This window comes from Megascapheus bottae, chromosome 20 (assembly GCF_031878675.1).
Source record: "Megascapheus bottae isolate mThoBot1 chromosome 20, mThoBot2.hap1, whole genome shotgun sequence".
NCBI lineage: Eukaryota > Metazoa > Chordata > Mammalia > Rodentia > Geomyidae > Megascapheus > Megascapheus bottae.
The window spans coordinates 38,100,503-38,125,048 of NC_143528.1; the positions used below are offsets into that span (position 1 = coordinate 38,100,503).

At 48.7% G+C, this 24,546-nt stretch overlaps 1 protein-coding gene across 3 annotated transcripts in view; it reads left to right on the top strand.

The window, feature by feature from the left end:
• Positions 1-24,546, top strand: part of Dpysl2 (dihydropyrimidinase like 2) — an 81,132-nt gene that overhangs the window by 41,605 nt on the left and 14,981 nt on the right. For all 3 annotated transcript variants that reach the window (XM_090353628.1, XM_090353630.1, XM_090353629.1), the window contains exons 4-8: positions 17,335-17,499; positions 19,130-19,191; positions 19,749-19,829; positions 20,188-20,256; positions 24,281-24,401. In XM_090353628.1, the coding sequence (XP_090209754.1) occupies positions 17,335-17,499; positions 19,130-19,191; positions 19,749-19,829; positions 20,188-20,256; positions 24,281-24,401 (498 nt within the window). The remainder of the gene's footprint in view (positions 1-17,334; positions 17,500-19,129; positions 19,192-19,748; positions 19,830-20,187; positions 20,257-24,280; positions 24,402-24,546) is intronic.

Sequence of the window (24,546 nt, forward strand, 5' to 3'; positions counted from 1 at the left end):
GTGGGTTCCTGGGAGGTACGCTGGCCCCCAGGGTGGCTGTGTTGGAATGTGCTCGGGCCTTTTGAGAGGTGGGGTCTTGAGGGAGGGCCTTAGATCATGGGGTAAGGCAGTGCTCCAGGGAGTACTCCGAATCTGGGGCCCACTCATGCTTCCATGATGCTGTCTGCTTGGGAGGACTCAGCAGGGACAGAGCCAGGAGTGGGGATGAGGGATATTCAGCCTCCAGAACCGTGAGCGTGACACGATTCTCGGTGAGGTGACCCAGTCCTCTGTCGGTATTTTGTTACAGCAGAAAAGTGAGCTAATAGAGAAACGATTAGCATTGTCACCATTTAGTCTGCTTTAGTAGTCAATGTTTTATGTGGTTTTCAAAGACATCTTTTCTGGTGGGAAACATGTAAATTACCTTAATATCGGGTCTGTATCAAGGTCAGGGACTTGGGCAGAAGCTAAGGCTGGTCCAGCAAATGCCTCATTGTATCTCTGCCCACTCTGCATGAAGACCCGGGTTCGATTCCTCGGTACCACATTCATAGAAAAAGGCTGGAAGTGACACTGAGGCTCAAGTGGTGGAGCTCTAGCCTTGAGAAAGTCCAAGGACAGTGCTCAGGCCCTGAGCTCTAGTCCAGGACTGGCAAAAAAAAGAGTACATACAAAGATTAGTAACTTTCCTGTATAGTATAAATAGCCAATTAGGAAATATGTTAGAAATCCCACTTACAATAGCTACAGGAAAAATAGGAAATTACTAGGGATTACAAGACTATATACTAACATCTGGAATTTAAGAAAAAATCTAAACCAGAAGAAATGCTATATTGCTATATTATTAAATACGATTTTATATGTTTAAGAAACAAGTTAAGCTGAGCCCTGTGGCTCCTGTCTGTGATCCTAGCTACTTAGAGGCTGAGATCTGAGGATTGCTGTTGAAGCCAGCCAGGGCAGAAACGTCTGTGAGACTCTCATCTCCAGTTAGCTACCAGAAAAGCAGAAGTAGAGCTGTGGCTCCAAGTGGTAGAGTGCTATCCTTGAGTGAGAAAGCTCAGGGATAGCACTCAGGCCCTGAGTTCAAATAAAAAAAATTAACAAGTTTTTCAGAGATTAGCACATAAATTAACTTATAACCTTCTGGTATGGCCTTTCTGGAGGATGTAAGACACCCTCCAGAAGTAAAGAAGCCAGTTGTTGATAGCTCATACCTGTAATCCTAATTACTCAGGAGGCTGTGGTATGACGATCTCAGTTCAAAGCCAGCTTGAGCAGGAAAGTCTATGAGGCTCATCTCCTGTTAATCACAGAAAAAGTCAGAAGTGGTGCTGTGGCTCAAGCGGTAGAATGCTACTAGTCTTGAGCAAATAGCTGAGGGCAGTGTGCAGGCCCAGAGTTCAAGCCCCAGGACCAGAAAAAATACAAAACAAAACTGGGTGGGTAGCATAGCTTAAGTGGTATAGTTTCAGCCACCACTTGAGGCTCCAAGTTCAAACCCTAGTACTAGTAAAGATAGTAGCTAGCTAGAATCTGTAAACAAAAAATTTCATACCCTGGGATACAGAATAATTGATGTGCCAGCATATAGTTCTGAGGATTTCTATTATGACATTAATTATAATGAGTAAAAGTTGGAAACTACTTAAATGACCAAAACACATGGTTGGCTAAATAGAGTATGCATACTTCTCTTTGGGAAAAATAAGGCCGTCATTAAAAACCAGCTACTAATGTAAACATGCTCACAGAGTGCTGATGGGAAAAGATCAAATAATATGCCTTTTAAACTTAATAAAAAATTAAATCCAAGACCTTCTAGGTGCTAAGTTCTGTCCCTGAACTGTATCCCTTATTGTGAACTTTAATCACTTTTCTTGCTGCAGGAGTCTTGTTATGTTATCTAAGATGGTCTTGGTCTCCCCCAGTGTCCTCACTTTGTCCACTTTCCTCCTGGGAGTGCCCGACCCTAACCCCCCATCTCTTTCTTAGTTCTAGGTCAGGTCCTAGGTAAGGAAAGCACTGGGAGTGCCCGACCCTAACCCTCCATCTCTTTCTTAGTTCTAGGTCAGGTCCTAGGTAGGGAAAGCACTGGGAGTGCCCGACCCTAACCCCCCATCTCTTTCTTAGTTCTAGGTCAGGTCCTAGGTAAGGAAAGCACTGGGAGTGCCCGACCCTAACCCCCCATCTCTTTCTTAGTTCTAGGTCAGGTCCTAGGTAAGGGAAGCACGTCATACTGGTCTTTTTGGATCTGGCTGACTTTCCTTGGGATGAGGATCAAGGAATTTTCAATACAGACTAGTTCCTGTGGAGTTGTGCTTTGCATCTGGGTTATTATCTTCTAGCCCGGTTCTTCCTGAGAAGGAAGAGAACATATTGTGAGCGTGGGTTGACATTTATGGAGGGTGGGGAGGGGTGTCACCTGGGGTGTAAGGAGTCATTACAGGCTCTGGGAACAACAGGTGCTTTGTGGGGCTTCCCCCTTATTGTTCAGATACATAGGCCATTATTCTGTCTTGCTAATCAGCAGGGCACAATAAAGACCCATTGAACCAGCCTTCCACAGAAGAAGGGAGGCCCACAGCCCGTACCAAGGCTGTGGTTCAGGCGTGTGTGACATCATGCTATGTTTGTTTGTTTGTTCCTGTGTGTTTGAATTCAGTCCAACTTCCTAGGAGGAAAGCCCCCATGAGAGGCTGTTGACTGTGGACCGAGCCAGTCAGCAGATGACATCACTGGCCTCCCTTCCCTGCTGGACTTCATTTGCTGGGGACGCAGGAAGAATTGCACAACGCTATCAGACAGGGAGGCCAGGCGCCTCGTTTCCAAGTTCAGCTCTGGTCTCAGAGCTGTGAGCGGATTCCCAGCAGCCTTTGCACATAGGCGGGGTGTGTGCAATAGTCTTGTGTATGCATTAGTTATTGGACCTCCGTGCTCTTCATTATGATTATGTGTTGTCTGTCAGCAATGATATCCTCAAATAGATGTGTGCATCCCTACATGTATTTCCATGAATACTTTCACAGGGAAGATGTCATTAGATCATAGGTCTGACAGCAAGACGATGTAAACGTGACCTGCTCTGCTCATTGTTCTTTCTTCTTACTGCCCATGGCTACGGGCTTTCCAGAGCATTCTTACATAGTTCTGCCAGGCCTAATGGGAGATTGTGGATCCTCAAGCTACTGTTGGGTTCTTTTCTCCACGAGGAAGGAAAACGGAGTGTAAGGCAGCCCTTTGCACATGGAAGCCCGTGTCGTGACTTTTATTTTGTTCTGATCTTCCGCACAGCCCTGTAATCTCTTAGTTTTGGCAAGTTAGCACTGAATCTGTGGTCCTGTAGTCCAGGGCAACCACGAGCTGAGACAAACAGAGGAAGTGTCATTACTCACATACTTCTCCCGCCACCTCGTCTGGCCAGTGCAGCCAGCGGCTGCCCTCCATGGGGGAGGAGCTCTATGGAGTTGTCAGCAAGGAAAGGCCGTTCTGCCCCCCAGCCCCCCCAGCATCCTCTAGGCTTCCTGTCACTCATTACATCTCTCCATTCTTCCTGTAATTTATAGTCTGAGATTTATTTCTGGCAGACTTGGGGATGAAAACTGGGAAGTAGTCTCTGTTTCTTTCAAACAACTCAGAGTCTCAGGAAGTAGGGGAGAGAGAGCTTGCCTCCACCCACCCTCCCTCCCTCCCTGCATGTTCTCATAGACACACGCAAATATCCACCCACATAAGTGCGTGCATGTGCATTCATACACGGCACAGACACACATCACGCTCATTCACGTGCCACAGGCACCTCCTGTGCACACTCCGGCACACATACAGACACCCCCACGTGCACACAAACGCCCCCACGTACACACCAACATGCACATCACACTCCATGTGCATACAGAAACATCCACAAGTGCATAGGCATGTGTGCACACATCATCACACGCACTCAGACACCCATGTGTGATACAGACACGTGCACGTGTGTGTGCAGACATACCCCTCGGCATGCATGCCTATCAGTATGGAGGTACGCATGTGCACACCCAGGCACAGGCACATCTAGATATCCATGTACACACAGATGCATGCACACAGGCACAGGGGCACACAGATGCACACAGATATGCACACACAGCTACACATGTGCACACTGTGTATACATTGACATGTGTGTTTGCATCAGTACGCATATCTATATGTGCTTGTGTGCTCAACACATGTGCATATATCCTCATCCACAGCCCTACAGGCACACTGGCACAGCCAGGCAGATATCTGTGCCCACACACGGAGGACAGGGGCAGGTAAGAGCCAGCGCAGCCTGGCCTCCCCTGTCCCCTGGGGCTCCAGCACTGTCCAGGCCTGTTGGAGACTGAAGTGAAGTCAGGCGTTGTCAGGCTCGGGTTTCTTGGCTTTTCACGGGAATGACGGGCGCTCTGTTAATGAGGGTCGGTTGTGTTATCTGCTCCAGTTGGCAGCCTTGCTTGCATTTGATGCCTCATAAAATGGGAAGCGAATTCGCTTGCTCCTGGGATATTCTGTGTGGTGGGGAGGCCACGTACGCCTCACACTGTCCAGGGCAGGGGTGAAACCTGTGTGTGTGCCGACAGAGGGGCTCGGTGAGATTTCTGGGCAGTGCTGCCTGGCTGTGTAACCAGGACAGATTGGTTTTTGTTCCCCGGTCTTCATCAGTTTTCTACAGAAGCCTGCACTTCCCAGTGAATGACTGCCGGTTCTAGGCCTCTCTGGTGGTGCTGTGGACTGTGGCCTCCTCCTCTCATTGGGCCCTTGAGCCTTCCTCAGCCCGTTCCTCCTCCCTGGGACTCCCTGCCTGAGTCTGCCTCACCCTTCCCCTGCCTCCGGAGTGTGGCTGGGCTCCATGAGTAGCACCCAGGAGTTTGGTGACGCAGCCCTGGGCTGGAAGCTTTGTGTCCTGTGGTTCCTTCCATTTGTGTGGCACAGGCTCTTGATGGGTACTAGGCCCTGAAATCCCCTGGGGCAGGGCCCAGCCGCAGCCCAGAGAGAGCACACAGGGTCTATGGACACACAGCTAAGGGGTAGCAAAGCCGGGGTGCTAGAGGTCATGCTTTGAGACCCCTGTACTCTGAAGCAGTCATTGTTGCCTTTCCTTATTTGCATAAGGGGAAACTGAGGCCCTGAGGGGTTGCTGAACTTTCCCAGGGCTCTCATCTGCAGCAACACCAGGATTGGAGTGTAACCCTCAGCCCCTTTGCTAGCTTGTCATCATGTCTATGTCCCCAGTGTGTTCAAGGTTTGGGGGCTTTTCCCACATAGTTTTTTCTGGTTCCTTTAACATGTTTTAACTTGATGAACAAGTGAATGCTTCTGCCCAGCTTTGCAGAGGTTGCCCGAGAGTCCCTGTTGTCTGTGTTGGCATGTGGGAGGGGTCTGTGGTGTCCCTGGGAAGAGGGTCATGTCTCAGGACTGTGTGGTGTCGCTGTCCCCTCGGCCGGCAAGGAAGACGCAACACGTGAGACTTCTTCTCGAGCAGCAGTTTATTCAGCAAGCTTACAGCTATGCCGGGTCGACCCCGACTTCCTCAAAACCCTGGGCTTTTATAGGCCCATCATCCAATCACATTTGCTTTCTTACAATTCTATAGCCAATAATATAAGTACACCTCTATAGCACATTCTAAACAAGTAGCAATATGGCATTACACATACTTCCAATCATGCATAAAGCTCATGAACAATCACATCTTTTCCTGGAAACTTTCAGACAAACAACTCAGTGGCGCAACCACAAAGGCGGATGCCAGCGCCATCTTGTAATGGCGAATGTAATAGCTCTCTACATCTCCCCCTTTTTTCTTTTGGCTGAAAGTGAAGAGAATTTGAGTAGGAATCCAGAGATTGATCAGGTCTCCAAACGCCTTCCCAATTTTCTCATTCAAAGGGTAAGGGATCATGCCTGTCTTAGGTTGGAGAGATGCCTCTTGGTTCTTACCCGTCTTCAACATCCGATACTCGAGCATCGGAGTCTGTCTTAGGTTGATACCAAGACCAGTCTCTACTCTTACCCGTCGTTGACTACTGACCCAGCATACCCAGCCATGCTTGGGGAGAATTATGTTGCTGGAGAGCCAAAGGAGCTTGTTTAATGACCATGTGATCACGCTTCCTTTGTCTGATAATTTGTCTGCGCAAAACAAGAACAAACCAGCACAATAATCCTAATCCAACACATAAAATAACAATTAAGGACACACTTCCAGCCCATTCTTTAACCCAATTTAGGGATTGGGAAATCCAATCTACCAATTCTCCCACAGTAGTAATATTTACTCGGGTGGAATTAACAATTATAATTTCCTGTCGTAATTGATTAGTAAGATTTTCAAATTCTTGAGTCCAAGATCCTTGAAGCATATGACCCAATTCTCGGGATAAATTTGCAGTATGTGAAAAATTATAGTAATCCAAGGAAGTAATACATAAACCAGACGTGGTTCCTACACACATTAATTGAGTAAATTGAAACATATAATCCATTTGTTCTTGCAACAAGTCCACTCTTTGATTTAAAATTATAAGTCCTCGGGCTAAATGCTGATTTACTTGTACTTGAGTATCCATAGCTTGTGAAACCACTTCAGACAAAGTATTTACAGTAGTCGCAGTCTGAATGGAAGTAATCATAGTGGCAGCAGACGCAGCGGCAGTTGCAATTAATGAAGATACTAAAACAATTAATGCAGTCACTCCAAAATTACGCTTTGGTCTTCTTCTCAATTTCACTATTAAATTCTTTTCAGAAGCTTCTACTGGAATAGAAATAAAAGTAGGCATGCGCATAACCACAGCAGAATTAAATTCACTAACATTCCAACATTGACTTAAATAACATTCAGAAAGGGAACAATCAAGGAACTGTTAGTGGTGAATATATATGGGTATACGTTTGAAGTACTAGTCACTGGCATTGGTAGAGGAAACGTCTTCATTATTGCCCACAATACTCGAGTTTCCATTAATGGCCACAACAGCATCATCAGTAGCAGCATCATCGACAGGATTTTCATGACGCTCATCCTTCTGCACTTTCCTCACTAAACGTTCCGGCACCCAAATGGGATCCTGTGATTTCTGTGGAGACACACAAACAGCTCCTCGTGCCCAAGAGAGCACGGGATCTGGCCCATTCCATTGGCCAGTTAATACATCCTTCCATTTCACAAGTCCTTTATGCAGTCCTATAGCTGGTGAAACATGTCTATCAGCGGCAGAATGGCCTTGAATATCCAAATTTAAAAAATTTAAAGTAAAAAGAACAAGGGAAATTCTATCTTTAGGTGTTTTCTTATATCCAATTCCCTCTTTTTGTTTTTGTAAATAGAATTTCAAGGTGCGATGAGCACGTTCCACAATACCTTGTCCTTGAGGATTACAAGGCAATCCATGTAATAATTGTACTCCCATAGTCTGGCAAAAGGTAAGAAATTGCTTACTAGTGTAAGCGGGGCCATTATCAGTCTTTATTAAATAAGGTATGCCCCAGGAAGCCCAAGCTTCCAAGCAGTGAGTAATTATATGATGAGTTGTTTCTCCACTTAAAGGAGTGGCATGAATAATTCCTGAACATGTATTAATTGAAACATGTAAAAATTTTAACTTTCCAAACTCCATAACATGGGTAACATCCATTTGCCAGATTTTTAAAGGAAGAAGACCACGAGGATTAACACCCAATGACGCAACCGGTAGGTGGGTAACACATTTTGGACAATTTAACACAATTTGTCTGGCCGCCTGCCGGGTTAACTTAAACTTAGATTGTAAAGTACGGGCATTAACATGAAAATGACTATGAAATTCCTGAGCTTGTCGTTCCGGGGTAAAAACAGTAAAGGCCATTTGCACACGTGTGCACTTGTCCACTACATCATTACCCAAACTAATTGGTCCGGGTAATCCTGTATGAGCACGAATATGAACTGGAAAAAATGGAGCTTTGCGGGCACAAATTAATTCCTGCAATTGTGCAAATAATTTATAAACACTACTACTTTTGCTGATAACCCCAGCAAGTTCTAAACTTTTCAAGGCATTTACTACATAAAGGGAATCAGAAATAATATTAAAAGGAAAGGAACAATTCTGAAATACAGCAATAACAGCTTGTAACTCCACCTTCTGTGCTGATCCAGGTTGAAAGTGACATAAAACTGGTTGCTGTCCTTCAATTAAATAGGCCCCTAATCCATTCTTAGAGCCATCGGTAAAAATATTAACTGCTCCAATAATAGGTTGTTTTGCTGTAACTACTGGAAAAACCACGGGATGTTCTTTAAAAAACTGTAAAAAAGGACTCTTAGGATAATGATTATCTATTTTTCCTGTAAACATACAATTTAAAATAGCCCATTCATCGATGGTGGCACTTAAAACCTGAATTTGATCAGAAGTATAAGGAACTATAAGAAGATTAGGTTGACAACCAAAGTGTTGTATACTAAATTTAATACCCCAAATGGACAAATTTGCAAGGGCTGTGGGATAGTATTCAATAGATTTTGCAGGTGACAATTTAGGGTGAACCCACACTAAAGGTCCAGTCTGCCACAAGACTCCTGAAGGCTGTTTAAAAGAAGCCAAAATAATTAAAGAAATTTCTAGTCTTGGTTCTGTTCTTTGTAAAAATGCTGAATTTAATCTTTTTCCAAAACTTCTAAAACTCTTCTGGCTGCAGGGCTTAACATTCTTGGTGAGTCTAAGGCAGAATCACCTTGTAATATATCGAATAAGGGCTTTAATTCACTGTTGCTCATAGGGAGGGAGGTTCTAATCCAATTAATATCTCCCAACAATTTCTGGAAGTCGTTTAAGGTCTTAAGGTTGTCTTTTCGTAGTTGCCATTTTAAAGGCCTTATCTTCTGAGATGTTATAATGCTTCCTAAATACTGTGATATTCTATTTTTCTGAACCTTTTCAGGGGCTATAAATAATCCTTTATTTTCAAGGCACTTTACTAATAAACTAGAAGGCTCATACAACATTTCCTGGTCTTTGGAAGCCAACAAGATATTATCCATATAGTATAAGCATTTCACTGATGGAAATTCCTTTCGCAGGGGGATTAAGGCTGTATGTACATACAGTTGACATAAGGTGAGGCTATTGGCCATTCCCTGAGGCAATACCACCCATTCAAAACGTAGGGGGGGGCAGCGCCTCGAAAAAAAGGAACTTCCTGTCCTGCATTAAGGTCTGCTTTCTTGCGCGACCTCTTCCAGTCTGATGTAATACGAACTCGAGATACTGCGCCTAGCACAGGCTCCTCTAAATTAGACTCCTCCTGCATATTTTCAGGCGGCAAGGGGGGATAAATAGAAGGAACCTTTCGATCCTCCCCTGAATTTTCACTCCTTGATTCTGACCTTTCCTCCTTAAATTCCTCCAATGCTATTTTTCCTTCCACTAGTGCGCCGGAGCAACGCTCATCAGTCAAACAGTTCCTAACTAGTTTCCATATAGGCTTCACTCCTGGTCCGAGTCTGCCCTTTTCCGCAGCTCTATCTAAATCTTTCCCTAGCTTTTCCCATGCAGGCAATGATAGATTACCTGACACAGAGAACCAGGGAGCTACCTCCTCCACCTTAAGGAGGAAAAGTCTCAAGATACTTTGTTTCACTTTCAGTTCCTTTGCGCTTTTTACCAGCTGAGATGATTCTGAGGCTCCCATGATTCAAAACCGGAGCTTTTCCCCGCTCTTTCTTTATCTACAGAAAAGAGCAAAAGTAATTGGTCCCTCTTTTACCCGGGACTTTAATTGGTCTCTTTTACCTGAGACTTTAATTGGTTCCCCTTACCTGGGAAACTTACCGGTGCACCACCTCGAGTTCTGAAGTCTGCTGGAAATGAAGGTCTTGGCGTACGGGCGTCCCCGTACGGGCCACCAGTTGTCGCTGTCCCCTCGGCCGGCAAGGAAGACGCAACACGTGAGACTTCTTCTCGAGCAGCAGTTTATTCAGCAAGCTTACAGCTATGCCGGGTCGACCCCGACTTCCTCAAAACCCTGGGCTTTTATAGGCCCATCATCCAATCACATTTGCTTTCTTACAATTCTATAGCCAATAATATAAGTACACCTCTATAGCACATTCTAAACAAGTAGCAATATGGCATTACACATACTTCCAATCATGCATAAAGCTCATGAACAATCACATCTTTTCCTGGAAACTTTCAGACAAACAACTCAGTGGCGCAACCACAAAGGCGGATGCCAGCGCCATCTTGTAATGGCGAATGTAATAGCTCTCTACAGTGTGGCACCAGAGAAATTTCAGGATGGAAGTGAGTCCGTGTTTCTGTCACTGCTAGAGGGACAGGCACTACAGTGATGTGGCTTGTGTTCAGACTCCACCTGAGGACTCCTGTCTCACTGCAGGAAACAGAAACTTCGCCTCACACTTCAGCCATTTCAGCTTCTCCAGGGAAATGCTCCCTGGGCCTGCAACTGGAAGTTTGCATTCAGATGGATTTGGCTGGCACTGTTCACCTTTGCCTCTTCTTGCCCTTTTCTGTAGGCCACAGCGTCGTCCTCCAGCTTTAGGGCTGGCATTTCCTATTGAGTGTCTGTCGTTGAGCATGAGCAGGGAGCAGAGACAAAGCACAGCTTGTCTCTGTACCCAGTTGGGAGACTCAGAGCCCCGGGGGCTGGAGGCCTGGGTCAGTTCCAGATCTGCTGGCGACTTCATCTGGGCCTCCCCAGGCACTCGGGTTGACACGGCAGGAGGAGGGCCGAGTGAGGGCGGGACTGTGTAAGTGGCCATTGGATTGTGATCTTGCTGGACTGTCCATCCTTCAGCACAGCTGGCAAGTCTGATCCCTCCTGTGTTCCTCCGTCCCTGAGCTGGGGGACTTGGAATGAGGCCATTTATCTGGAACAGAACTCAGCCGGATGGACTGAAAAGCGCTTTGTGTTTTACTCGCTCCCTTAGTAGGCAAGTGAAATGGGGAACAGAAGTGGCTGGATGGCAGCCTGGTGCCCTGTTGGTGGCAGAGGAAAGTGGTGATATTTTTGGAACTCAGAATGGCCGCTGCCTGGATTAAGACCCATTGTCTGCCAGGTGCCAGTCTGTGACCATCTCCAACAGGGGACAAGCCACTTGTGTGAAGTGTCCATAAGAACATTATAGTAGGGACAATTAGAAGACATGTACTGGGGCCGGGAGTTTGGCCTAGTGGTAGAGTGCCTGCCTAGCATGCATGAAAACCTGGGTTCGATTTCTCAGTATCACATACATGGAAAAAGCCAGAAGTGGTGCTGTGGCTCATGTGGTAGAGATCTAGCCTTGAGGAAACCCAAGGACAGTGCTCAGGCCCTGAGCCTAAGCCCAGGACTGGCAAAAAAAAAAAAATACAAATGTACTGATTTTTTCCATAGGAAAATCCTTAAGAAAGTGATGGATTCCCCTGAGGGTAGCTCTAATTAGAAACTGAATTATGAAAAATTAAAGGAAATATACTATTAGGGTCAGAAAGAAACCCCACATTCTTAAGAGCATGTCCTATGTGACACCCCCATGAGATGGACGCCCATAATAGGCCCAGAAGATGGCACAGATGGAAAGGAGGAGGCTATTAGGGCAGTGGGATCAGAGGTCTGAGTGTGAGGGGAAAGAAATAGCAGATTGGAGATTCTGGCCTGGATTTGATTCTGATTGAAATCTGATTCTGCATCTCTCATATTCTTTGCTAGAACTTAACATCTTCATCGGTAAAGTGGTCGTGTGTGTGTGTGCGCGTGTGTGCGCGCGCGCGTGTGTGCGTGCGCGTGCGTGCGTGCGTGTGTGTGTGTGTGTTTGTGCTCCTGTGCTAGGGCTTGAATTCAAGGCCTAGACATGGTCCCTTAGCCTTTTTTCCTCAAGGCTGGTGCTTTACCATTTGAGCCACAGCTCTGCTTTTTTGGTGCTTAATTGGAGATATAAAGTTTTCTGCTTGGCTTTTAACCATGATCTTCAAATTTCAGCTTCCCGAGTAGCTAGGATTACAGTAGTGAGCCACCAGCACCTAGCCTAACAGATATTTGTTTTTTTAAATTTATTTGGTCAGTCATGGAGCTTGAACTCGGGGGCTGGGTGTTGTCCCTGAACTCTACCCCTTTTTAGCCCCAACACCATTTCCAGTTTTCTAGTAGTTAATTAGATATAGGAGTCTTAATGGACTTCCTGCCTGGGCTGGCTTCAAGCTGTGATATTCAGATCTCAGCTTCCTAAGGTGCTAGGATTATAGGCATGACCTACCTGTGCCTGGCAAAAAGCAAGGCTGAGGGCATGGCTTAAGTGGTAGAGCACCAGTGTAGTAAGCTCAAAGCCCTGGGTTCATACCACAAATGCAACAGTAACAATACAGCCTTTGTGAGGGTCTATGATAATCTTTAAAAAGTTAAAAAAAAAATGTTGGGTCTTTACAATTCTACAAACTTGCAAGCTCCAACAAGGTCCCATATTTGGATTTTCAAATAGCAACTTATTTCTTGGTGTCTTAACATGGGGCCAGTGTCCAATAAACATTTTTTTAAAAAAAAGTAGGATCACAAGTCACTTGAGGCTTGACCTGTATTACAGCAAGGACGAGCCTGGAAGACATTATGCTAAGTCTCAGAAGCCAGACACTAGGCCACTTATTACATGATTCTGTTTAAGTGAAATGTCTGGGAGAAGAAAATCCACAGAGGCAGCGGGTGGTTTAGTGGCAGCTTGGGGCTCCCAGCCCTGAGGGGGAGGAAGAAGGGATGGGGAGGGATGGCTCACTGGTACAGGGTTTCTTCTTTGGGCAATGCTCTAAAATTAGATTGTGGTGATGGCTGTTCCGATCTGCGAATATACTAGAAACCATTGAATTGTACCCTTCAGTGGGTGCATTTCATAACATGCGAATTGTAGCGCAATCAGGCTGTTAAAAATATGCAGTGTCCCTTGACAATGGCGTTGCAAGTCATACAGGCTGAATGTCCCTGGTCCAAAATGGTGGCCACCAGGAGTTTCAGGTTTCACAACGTTTCAGATTTTAGAAGAATGTGCTGCCTTGGCTTGGGACCCGAGTCCAAACGTGAAATTCATTTTATGGTTCCTAGAAACTTTATAAGAAGCAATCTGCAGGCAATTTTATGCAGTATTTTTAGAGCGCCTGAATCCTGACCAGGATGTGTCATCTCAGGTCATGAGCGGAGCTGCCCACCTGGGGCAGGGGTTGAGGAGCCCCTAGGAGATGAGGGAAGCAGACCTCTGGGTGTTGGCGAGAGTGTTCCCTAACAGGGTGAACCGAGGGCCCGAACCTGTCCTGGTCTAGATAGAAGAGGATGAAGAATGAACTCATGTTCATTCTCTCCCCTTGCCCTCTGCTTCCTGGCTGCCATGATGTGAGCCGCTCCGCTCTGCCGTGCTCCCTGAGGAGGACTCTCAGGCAAGTCCTCCTTTAGGTGTTTCTGCCTGGAATTCTGTTACCGTGGCACCTTGGTTCAGGCTTGGGGGACTCGGATTTAGGACTTTTGCAGTGGCGGCTGGCCACTCCAGTAGTGGGTGTTGTTTATGTGAATGTACTTCCAGATGCTGTCTGTAGCTCCCTGGTGCACGCCACTGTCTCTGGTGAGTTCCGTTTTGGTTATCGAGATTGAACTCGGGGCTTCTAGCACTAGGCAAAGTGGTCTGCACTTCTTGAGCTGTGCCCCAGTCCTTGTGCCTTTCTAATGCCACCTCCCCTGTGGGGTCAGTTCTTGTGCTTCTAGCTGATCAGGCCTAGAATCATGTCCTCCTACTGCTGCCTCCTGAGTAGCTGGAATCCCAGCTGGGATACCAGATCCAGCTTCCAGGGTGTGTGCTTAGCATCCCATAATGCCACTGACTGCACACTGGCTGCTTTCTAGGGGTGGGGCACATCCCGCACCTTTCCTGTGTTTCCTGCACTTTCCCCTGTGTTCTTCTCACAGCCAGGCATGGCCTAGAACGGTTCTAGTGAAGGAGTGGAAGCCCCAGGACAGATGCATGAGGAGCACTTTAGTGGGAGTCACACCTGGGTCTTGGGCACATTGACGCCAGTGCCCCCTCTGGCTAGTGGAGGCCATGACCGAGCTTTCGAGCTTGTAGGGAGAGCGGGCTTAGGGGTGTCCAGAGAGGAGGCCTGCAAGAGGGCAGGGGTCTGTGCTCCCTCCGGAAGTGAGTGTGACCTCTGCCCTGTTCCCTTGTAGCTCCAGTTCCCCGGGGAGCTCAGGGGCCAGAGGGCCATGGGAAAGCACGTGCTGGCTTCCCGGGAACACGGCTCGGGTGGCTTTTGCTTGTGGAGGGATGTGTGTGTCCCCCTGCAGAGCTTGCTGGCAACCTCAGGGCCAGGCCTGGCCCTGGCTGTGGACAGCAGAGCAGGCGCAGGGTGGTGGATGCCACTGGGCCCCTGGCCTGGGTCACCCAAGGAATGGGCATCTTGTGTGGCCTCTGGGCCCTGGCCAGGAGGGAGAAGGGAAGCCGGTCTCTGGGAGGACATGAGAGATTCTAAAGAGAATTTTTTTTTCTTAGAAAATGTAAAGGTCTGGGGTGAGGCATTTGTTAAGCATGGGCCATACCCTGGGTTTGATCCCTAGCACTGAAAACAAACACAAACACAAAGCACACGGACAGTGGTATCGGTCACAAAAGGGTATATGCTCACTGCCAGATGCTGAGATGGAACAAGAAGTTATATTTAGCCCTGACAGAGGTGGAAGGAACAATGGAAAAGCAGCCCAGGGCTGGAACCTCCTCTCCCCTCTCTAATGCATGTGTGTAAACTCAAAGTATTTGAAAGTACTTGATCTAATACTGAAATATTTGAAAACAATGTCCGTGAAGCAGCAGGGAGGGTTATTTAATAATGGCACACATGGAGCTTAGAGGCGGCAGGCAATGCTGGCAAGTAACTGCTTCTTTAATTCCAAATGAAGTCTCTGTGCTGGACAGGAAGAAGCTTCCTTGTTTATGTTGGCTGTGTGCAGCCATTTGAAATCCAGCCAGAGGCTGAGTTTTATTTATTTATCCACCAGAGTAAACACCACCAGTACTTACAAATTCACATGCACAAACATATAAACATACATACAACACACACTTATAAAACACCCATACATACATATATATTCGTGTGTGTGTGTGTGTGTGTGTGTGTGTGTGTGTGTGTGTGTGCACGCTGGCCCTGGGGCTTGAACTCAAGGCCTGAGTGTCTTAGCTTTTTCACTCAAGGCCGGGACTCGGCCACTTATAGCTCCACGTTTGGTGGTTAATTGGAGTTAAGAGTCTAGAAACTTTCCTGTCTGGGTGGCTTTGAACCTGCATACTCAGTTAGTTAGGATTACAGGTGTGAGTCACTGGTGTTTGACCACAGTCTGTGTCCTGGGTTTCATTTTTATGTCCCGCCATGATTTCCCTTCTTCCTGGTTGTTTTTCATTCCTATTTCTACGGCATGGAATCTCTGTGTGTTTTAAGTGTCTTTTTGTGTTTTTGACAGTATTCTTTGAGCTCAGAGATCCATTTAATTAAGGTAATGGATACTTCTGGAGAAGTGAATTCTGTCAAGAGAACTTTTAACTTAGATGGTCACATGTTCTGACTACATTCAAAATATTTTTTATGTTTTTTTGGGTATTATTATTATTATTATTTGGTTTTTATTTGCCAGTTGGGGCTTGGACTCAGGGCCTGAACACTGTCCTTGGGCTTTCTCCAGGCTAGAGCTCTACCACTTGAGCCTCCGCACCACTTCTGGCTTTTTTTCTTTGTATGTGGTACCGAGGAATTGAACCTGAGTCTTCGAGCATGCTAGGCAAGCACTTTAACCACTAGGCCAAACTCCTGACCCTGAAACATTTTTTAAAACATCTACCTAGTGACAGAATATAATTACAGGGCACAGGGGATCCCTGGTCATTGTGCAGGTCAGGGTAGGGTAGTTGGTATGGTTGATGGATTTTTTTTTAAAGTCTTTGAGGCAGGGTCTTGCTATATAGCAGCTTAGGCTGGCCTTGAACTCACAGCCTTCCTACCTCAGCCTCCTAAGTGCTGGGTTTGCAGGTACATAGCACCACCCTGGCCTGGTGATGGCTCCATTTTGATGTGTAAAAAGCCAGGGTCAGTTGGGGTCCCAGTTTCACAATATCGGCAAGATCTCATCAGAAATCAGAGCTCTTTAGCTTTGCCTCAGTTGTATTTTCTAAGCTCAGCACTATCCACCTGGGCCCTGGGGGTAGGAAATGGAATATTTCTTTTTGGAAGGAGGGTGCATTGATTTAGGCGTCTAGAATCCTGCATTTTATCTGTATGGTTGCACAAGGTTGACCTTGAATGTGTTTTCGGTTTGTATGTCAGTGCTTGCTGAGCTGAAGGAGGGGTAAGATTAGTGTTGATACTTCCCCTGTTATCATAGCTGTGGGGCAAGACCTTTGCAGGTAACCTAAGGGACAGAGATGCAAAGTCCCTGTGGTATGAAGCTGATGTAGCAACTGACAGCCTCTGAAGATGCGAATCTGTGCGGCACAGACGGCTCAGGGTCATGTAGTAGAAGCAGGCCAGGACCAAACTGAGCAATGATCTTCCAGAGCTCGTTGGGGACAGTGGTCTTTTCGTGAACTGTAAGGAGGGAAAGCCATCAGAGGATGAAGTCGGGAGGAATACGAGATTGGTAGATGTGTGCCTCATCACACAAGTATGGAGGAGGTAACATTATCCACATTCTAAACCAGCGCAGACATAGAAGGCCGTGGAGATTAAGTAGTTTACCCAGCTAGGAGCACCTTAAGATAAGCTGTGGAGCCAGCGAACCGACTGCCAGCAACCGGAGTGCAGGGCCTTTGTCCAACCTCTCAGCTACCTCTGGGGTTGCAGAATGACAGTCCTGAAATGCTTTGAACTCTTGAGATGAAAGAGGCCCCCTTCAATGACAGAGTGGGATTAGGCTGCAGAAACCTGAGCAGTCTGGAGAGAGCAGGGCTGCATGGTGGAGCTCTAGCCCCCCAGAGGCTGGGCTAGGGGCCCCCAGCAGGTCAGTGGTGCTGGCTGGGGTCCCTCAGCCATTCAACACTGCCTTTGTCCACAGGGACTCATTGTCCATGAAATATGTCCCAGGCTTTCAGGACTCGTGCTTGGGCAATCGGATTTGGGAGTTCAAGCATGCTTTCACCCTAGCATCACATTTCATTGGCCAAAGCCAAGTTTCTGCCCGTTCCCCTGGGGCTCCCCCTCTGGCTGAAGAGCATTCTTTGGCAGCTACAGATCACGGTTGAATTCCCGGTTCAGTGGGCACACACCTGTGGGCTCTGGCCTGGGTTCTCACCAGTAACAAATGTCTCTTCTTCCGCAGTTGACCATGTTGTCCCGGAGCCTGGCACCAGCCTGCTGGCTGCCTTTGACCAGTGGCGGGAGTGGGCTGACAGCAAGTCCTGCTGTGACTACTCCCTGCATGTGGACATCACCGAGTGGCACAAGGGCATCCAGGAGGAGATGGAGGCACTGGTGAAGGACCACGGTAGGTGCCACAAACCCTACAGCAGGGGCTCCCTTTTGGTCCATCCACAGGAACCTCTGGGGTTCAGGAAGCAGAGCCAAATTGTGTGCCTTGCTGGTTCTCTTGGAATTTGGCTGTGGAGTCATTGTCTGGAGGCACCTTTTGGTTTTGGTTCTGTTATGTGTAAAGGGACTGGTGGGAGCTCTCCAGGTGAGGATACCTGTGTAGAGATAACACATGGACCTGCACAGAACACCCTGGAGAGGAAGCTGGACTCTTGGGATAATTCTCTCCACTGCCTCAGACTTAACTATATGACCTCAGGCCATTTACTTAGATTTTTGTGGATCCCAATTTTTTTTTTTTTAATCTGTTGTGTGAGGCTATTGGTGTACGAAATCTCCTGAGATTCTTTCTAGCATGAAGACCTCACAAAGGAGAAATTAAGTTGCCTTTGTTTGACCTTTTCTTAGTTTTGAGAATACTCAGACTCTGGTGGATTTGAGTCTGGTTGAGGGAGAGGCATGGCTGCAGATGGAGCCTACCCTGTGTATGTGTGTGTATGTGTGTGGGGGGCAGCTGCCAGCACCCCCAGGTGGCTGGAATTAAGCTCAAAGGCCTTGAGGTTGTCAAGAGGATTGTTGAGAATTCTGCTAGGGGTCAGGCAGGGCTGTTTGGCCTGGTGCCTGGGCAGGCAAGAAGTCTGAGATGAGCCTTATGACAGCTGCTTGTCTAATTAATGGTCGTTAAGAAAAAAACCAATCACACCGTATTTTTAAAAAGTCAGCATGGAGGGCAATCAGCTTGCCAAAGAAAAGACATTAATTCCTGCGCGTCAGGGACAGCCATCTCTGACTCACTTGGTTGTTAAAAGCCATCGAAGCCTGGCGGTTCTTGCATGCCTGTCATCCTAGCTACTCGGGTGACTGAGATCTGAGGGTTGTGTAAGTCCCTGAGACTCTTACCTCTAATAAACTACTCAGAAAACGCTGGAAGTGGCTCGAGAGGTAGAGTGTTAGTCTTGAGCACGGGGAATCTCAGGGATAGAGCCTAGGCTGAGTTTAAGCCCCATTAAAGAGCAATTCTTCAACCCCTTCTCAGCTCAGGGCAGTCCTGAGTTTAGTGTGTCCTCATCAGAGTGGAATCCCTCAGGATTTATTTCAGTTTTGGCGATTGGCTTATTTCATTGACAATGTCTCCAGGACTTCTCCATGTTCTAGCATCCTTCCTTTTTATGGCTGGATAGTAATTCCATGTACAAACAGACCTCTGTTGGTTAATTTCTTCATCCATTGAGGGCTGCTTGAGTTGTGATGACTAAACCTATTGTGAACTTGGGTGAATTCCTCCTGCAGCAGCTTTTAATTTTGGGCTTGTTTTAAACTTAAGGGAAAGTTGTAAGAACACTAAAAAGAGTTCTCAGGATTCTTTCCTGAGAACCGATTATTTATATTTTTAGCATGTTGGCTTTATCATTTGACCTGGGTCACCATTTCTCTCTTCATCTCTTTCTTTACACACACACACACACACACACACACACACACACACACACGCACACACATGCATGCTATTATCATGCTCTTATTCCTTATTAGAGTTTGGTGTCTGTATTAAGTCATGTCTTCTCCCCTGGTTTCTCTGTCACCAGGCGTAAACTCTTTCCTTGTCTACATGGCTTTCAAAGATCGCTTCCAGCTCACGGATTCCCAGGTGAGACACGGCTCAGTCACTGCTGTTGGGAGTGGCTGGGCCACTACTGCTGGGTTCTTTGTCTTCATGAACGTGGGTGCTGGGTGGATTTTGCCTGAGGGAGAGGGTGAGCCAGGTCCCCTGGCTCCTGGGGCTCTGGCTCTGAGCTTGGAACTGGGAAGCTTCTTGTGGTCACAGAAGGCACTCAGAGCCCCTTGGCACACGGGTTGCTCTGTCACTGGACTGGGTTGTCACTGTGGATGGCAAAGGGGGGGCAGAGCGGTAAGGGTGGGATGGGGATGGGGAGAGGCTTCCAAAAGCAGCTAGAAGCATGTGAAAAAGCCCAACTTCTAGAGGCAGCGGGGTAGGGGTCACCTCCCCCTGGAGGGATAACCTGGGCACGGGGCTCCAAGGGACTGTGATGACCCAAACACTGCTGAGCCGACCCAAGGAAGTGAGTAGCAGGAATGGGATGCGTGACTGGGTGTCCCTGGATGTCTGGAAATGTGGAGGGAGAGGGGTTCCTTGGGACCAAGAAGAGACGGGTTGTCTGTTCTGATCCCACCTTCCCTTTTCAGATCTATGAAGTCCTGAGCGTGATCCGGGATATCGGAGCTATCGCCCAAGTCCACGCGGAGAATGGTGACATCATTGCGGAGGTAGGGGCCTTCTTGGCAGCTGGAGAAAGCATGGTGGGGCCAGGAGCTGATGCTGTCGGGGGAGAGCCCGAGCCTGGCGCCCTGGGCCTGGCGGGTTGTGCAGGACGGGAGGCCGTCCCATCCTGGCACCTCCCCAGTCACACTTGGGGTCTTACACTGAGCCCACAGGAGAGGACATCTGTTTTGGGATTCTGGGTGGTCTGGGGGGGTGCTGTGGATCCATCTGGCTCCACAGGGCAGGGGTACCCCTTTTTTATTTGGGGTCTTAGGAGGTGGCTGAGTTGCCAGCAGTACCAGGTTTATTTCCTGCCTGGGGACCCTGGATCCCCTGACCTCCTGCTTTGTGTCCATGATTCAGGAGCAGCAGCGCATCCTGGACCTGGGTATCACGGGCCCTGAGGGACACGTGCTGAGCCGGCCTGAGGAGGTGAGGAGCAGGAGGGAGCATGTGACTCCCTGGGCTCTGGGTGGAGCGCAGGACCCACTTTGTACCTGCTTCTCTGATGCAGATGTGTGTGTGTGTGCGTGTGTGCGTGCGTGCGTGCGTGTGCGCGTGTGTGCGTGCGTGCGTGGCTGAGTCCTCCGTGGCTCGTTTTAGCCTTGCAGGTTCCTCTCTGTCTCTCCCTTTCTGAGCCTTTTCTTGGGGTGACCTGCAGCCCTCTTAGTAGCCTTCTAACGTGAAGGGATGCAGAAGCAGTCGTATCATATCTGGGCACAGAGGCACGGGAGGAGCAGCAAGTTTTCCACCATGAATCTGCACAGGCTGTGTGGCATAATTTTATCAACTAGATTCCGCATCTGAATCCTTTAACATCGCACAACTGAAAATCTGAGGAAGCCTCTTGGTGGGGCAAAGATTCCCAGTCACAGCCGCTTAGAGCATGGAGTCTGTTCTTCTCCACTGGAACTTGCAGCTTGCAGAACTTTCCAGAAGTTCCTTCCTTACTGAAAGGCTCAAGATTAGACCTTGTGGAAGTCCTGGCCAAGGGGTACTTGGTGACCTTGAGTAAAGGGATGGTGGAGAGTCTCATACGAATTTGGGGGAGGGGGTGAGGGGGAGGAGAGCAGATCCTGAAGGCCCAGAAGAACTGGAACCATTGATCCATGCTTGGTATGGGGGGGGTCTCCTCTGCGGTGACATGCAGGTGGCACTGCTTGCTCTGAGGGTCTTGGGGCCCTGATGTGGGAGGTGGGCTTGGAGAGACCTGTTCAGGCCTGGCACTGATGTGGCTTCTTCTCCTGGGTAATTTCACTCTGACTTTCCTATGAGGTTTGAGGGGTGCGGGGGGCCCTGAGCTCCCAGGACAGAGGACATTGGGATCATGGACTCCAGGCTCCAGCTCTGTCTTCTCTTTTGGCCCCAGCCAACTCTTTCCAGTTTGCCAAGAGGTATCTGTTGTGTGTTAGAGCCTGAGGGGGCGATAAAGAGAAGAAAATATGGATCCACTCTGAGTGGATTCCAGCCAGCCAGCCGCAGAGGAGCCACGAACACACAGGAAGCAGCCCATCAGAGCAAACAATGAAACTTCCATCTGGCTCACAAGCTCTCCTCAGCCTGCTGGTGCTTTGCTTGTGTTTGAACTCTCAAAGCATCTTCCTGTGCCTCTGCTTTTCTTTTCAGCCTACCATCTGGTGGGATTTTCCCTGGGCTTTTAGCCAGTGGCAAAGGAGACGACACAGGCATGGAGCCCAGTGGCTCACGTCTTTATTCCTAGCTACTCAGATCTGAGGATTGTGGTTTGAAGCCAGACTGGGCTCTTATAGCCAGGAGACTTTTATAGCAAATTAACTACCCCACCCCCCCCCCAAAAAAGCGCCAAAAATGAAGCTGTGGCTTAAGTGTTAAAATAAGCAAAAAAGCTAAGAGCTTAGGCCTTGAGTTCAAGCCCAGCATCAGCACAAAAAAAAAAAAACAACAAAAAAACCCACAAAAAGACGGGTTAAGATACACACTTGGAGAAAGGACTCAGCTGGCTGGCTGGCTGGGAAGCGCTGAGCCTGTACTCTGATCAGGGCACAACCAGGCCATAGGGTCGGCAAGATCTGAAAGAAATGGTTTCTTCTCAGCACTAGGGAGGAAGAGGCAGACAGGAAGTAGGTGCTAGGGCAGAAGGGGTGGGTTCCTGGCAGGAAGCAGCCATGAGAGCTCGGGATCCAGGAAGGGTGGGGGACAGAAGCAAGACCCCCACCAGACCTCACACAGTGGGTCGCGGGGGTGTGCAGGTGGCTGTGGGGGTCCCTGGGTTCAGATGCTGTGCATCCCTGGAGAGATGGCTGCTTTCTCTGGGCTCCATCAGAAGGTTGGACTGGGTGGCCCCCCCAAGTCTTTGGAAAACAAAGAGCTGTTATTTTTAAAACGATCACACTGTGTTCACAACATTCTGGCAGTTTTGTTGCAGTCAGGTCAGTGTTGTGTAGAACAGTGTGATTGTGTTGCGAGGTGTGTGTGCACACTCGCAGGAGTGTCACATGTTCTGCACAGAACCTGGGGGTCTTGGGGTTTAAACTGCCTCCTCTTCCAGCCTGTAGATGCTTGACTCTGGCATCTGGCCGGCTCTGGCCTCTGGTTGGCAGGGTGGGGATGGGGTCTCAGCGTCTTCCTGTGGATGGGTGGGTCCGGATGCTTGGGATCCACATGCCCTCTGTGTCTCAGCTGATCCACGAGTTAGAAGCAGTGCACCACACAGCACAGCCCAGACCCCGCTGCGCCTCTGGAGTCCTGGAGCTATTGACAGTTCTTCCTCCACTTCCTTGGGTCTGCATCGGGACATCACGGGGCTCCCCAAGGCCTGTGAGGAGCCCAGGACTCTCGCCAGTCTTCTTCACACTTACCCTGGGGTCTTTGGAGCTGGCTGCCAGGAAGGCTATGGAGAGGGAGGGAGGGAGGGAGGGAAGGAGGAGGAAGAGGAGGAGGAGGAGGAGGGAGAAGGCAGGGCTTCCCTCCAGCTATCCCAGGAATGAAAAACACTGGCTGTTTAGGGAGCGTTTTTGAGCTGTTTGCCTCGCCCGCCTGTGGCCCTCAGACATCTCTCCCAGTTGCAGTGTGAATGATGCAGTCTTGGCTTCTCTTTCTTAGCTGACCAGTTCAAGCCGCCTCAGACCTCTTTATGGAGATGGGACGGGGGGGGGTCTATGTCAGCACAGCCCGGAGCTCCGTTGCTTTTAATAGCCTACTTTCAAGTACCACCAGTCAGGTGAAGTCATTTATTTGCCCAACAAGCACTTTATTCTTGCTTACTGACGGTACTGGGTTCGAACTCAGGGCTTCCTAACATTCTAGGCAGGCACTACCGCTTGAGCGATGGCCCTGGCTGTGCCTAGCGCACACCTGAGCACCTGCTGGGTGCCAGACCCACAGTAGGATGAAGCTGGAGGGATACACCACAGAATCTCACCAGGATTTGGGGACAGGGGACCCTAGCCCACTTGGGATTAGACTTAGGGTGATGCTAGGCAAGTGTCTACTACTTGAGCCATGTAATGAGGGGTTCCACTTTTTGCCTGGGCCAACCTTGGAGCTCAGTCCTCCTACGTGTGCCTCTCTCATAGCTGGGACCACAGGCACACACTTCTGTGCCTGGCTTATTTATTTATTTATTTATTTATTGCCAGTCCTGGGGCTTAAACTCAGGGCCTGAGCACTGTCCTTGGGCTTTCCTCAAGGCTAGTGCTCTACCACTTGAGCCACAGCACCACTTCTGGTTTTTTCTATGTAGGTGGTGCCAAGGAATCGAACCTGGGTCTTTGTGCATGCTAGGCAAGCACTCCCAGCCCCCTCACTAGCTTTTCCCAGCTTGGCCTCCAGCAAGCCAGCATCCTTTGATCTCTGGGGATTAGAGGCATGAGCCAGTGCTCAATGAGTAAGCTGCTCCTGTCCCTAGGGTTGTTCTGCACTTTTCTTGGGGAATCTTGAAGTTCTCGTCAGAGAGCTCCAATTGAAAGAGGCAGATGGTGGATGAGGGCAGTCCTTGGTTCTTGTGCAGAGGGTTGTACCAGGCTGTGGCGGGCGGGCCATGCTCTTGTGTCACATCCAGGGCCCTTGGCATACACAGATGCAGCTGTCCGCCCCTCCTGCGCTCTGAGTTTGCTTTGTGTTGTGGGTGCTGCTGGCTTGGTTTGAGAACATCTGACCAGAGCTCAGCCTGAGTCATGTCACTGAGTTACGTCACCGTGAGGCACTGAGTTCAGATTCCCCCGGAGTTTCATCGTGGCCCCTGCACATTGGCAGGGGTTACGGTCGGAGTTACAGCTGGGTGGGTCCCAGCCCTTGCCTCTGTAGGGTCTGTGTTTCCTCACCTGGGGTGACCCCACATTGAGAAGGCTCAGGGAGAGGTCACTCCATCCTTGCCTGGCCTGCAGTTGAGTGTGTGCTGGGACACAGCCACCTCTCCTGTCAACCGAGGGGGCGGAGGGGGTTGGCTGACCACTGATCGTCACCTGGTGTCCTGCAGGTCGAGGCCGAAGCTGTGAACCGTTCCATCACCATCGCCAACCAGACCAACTGTCCCCTGTATGTCACCAAGGTGATGAGCAAGAGTGCTGCTGAGGTCATCGCCCAGGCCCGGAAGAAGGGTGAGCTCCACATCCCTCGTTGCTGGCCATGCCGGCAGGTTGGGGGAAACACGGGAGCATCGGCTCCTTTTCCAGTGCTCCTGCCAAGTGGGCCACCAGCAGCTCCTTCTAGCATTAACCTAATTACAGGCCAGCGGGTCGGGCA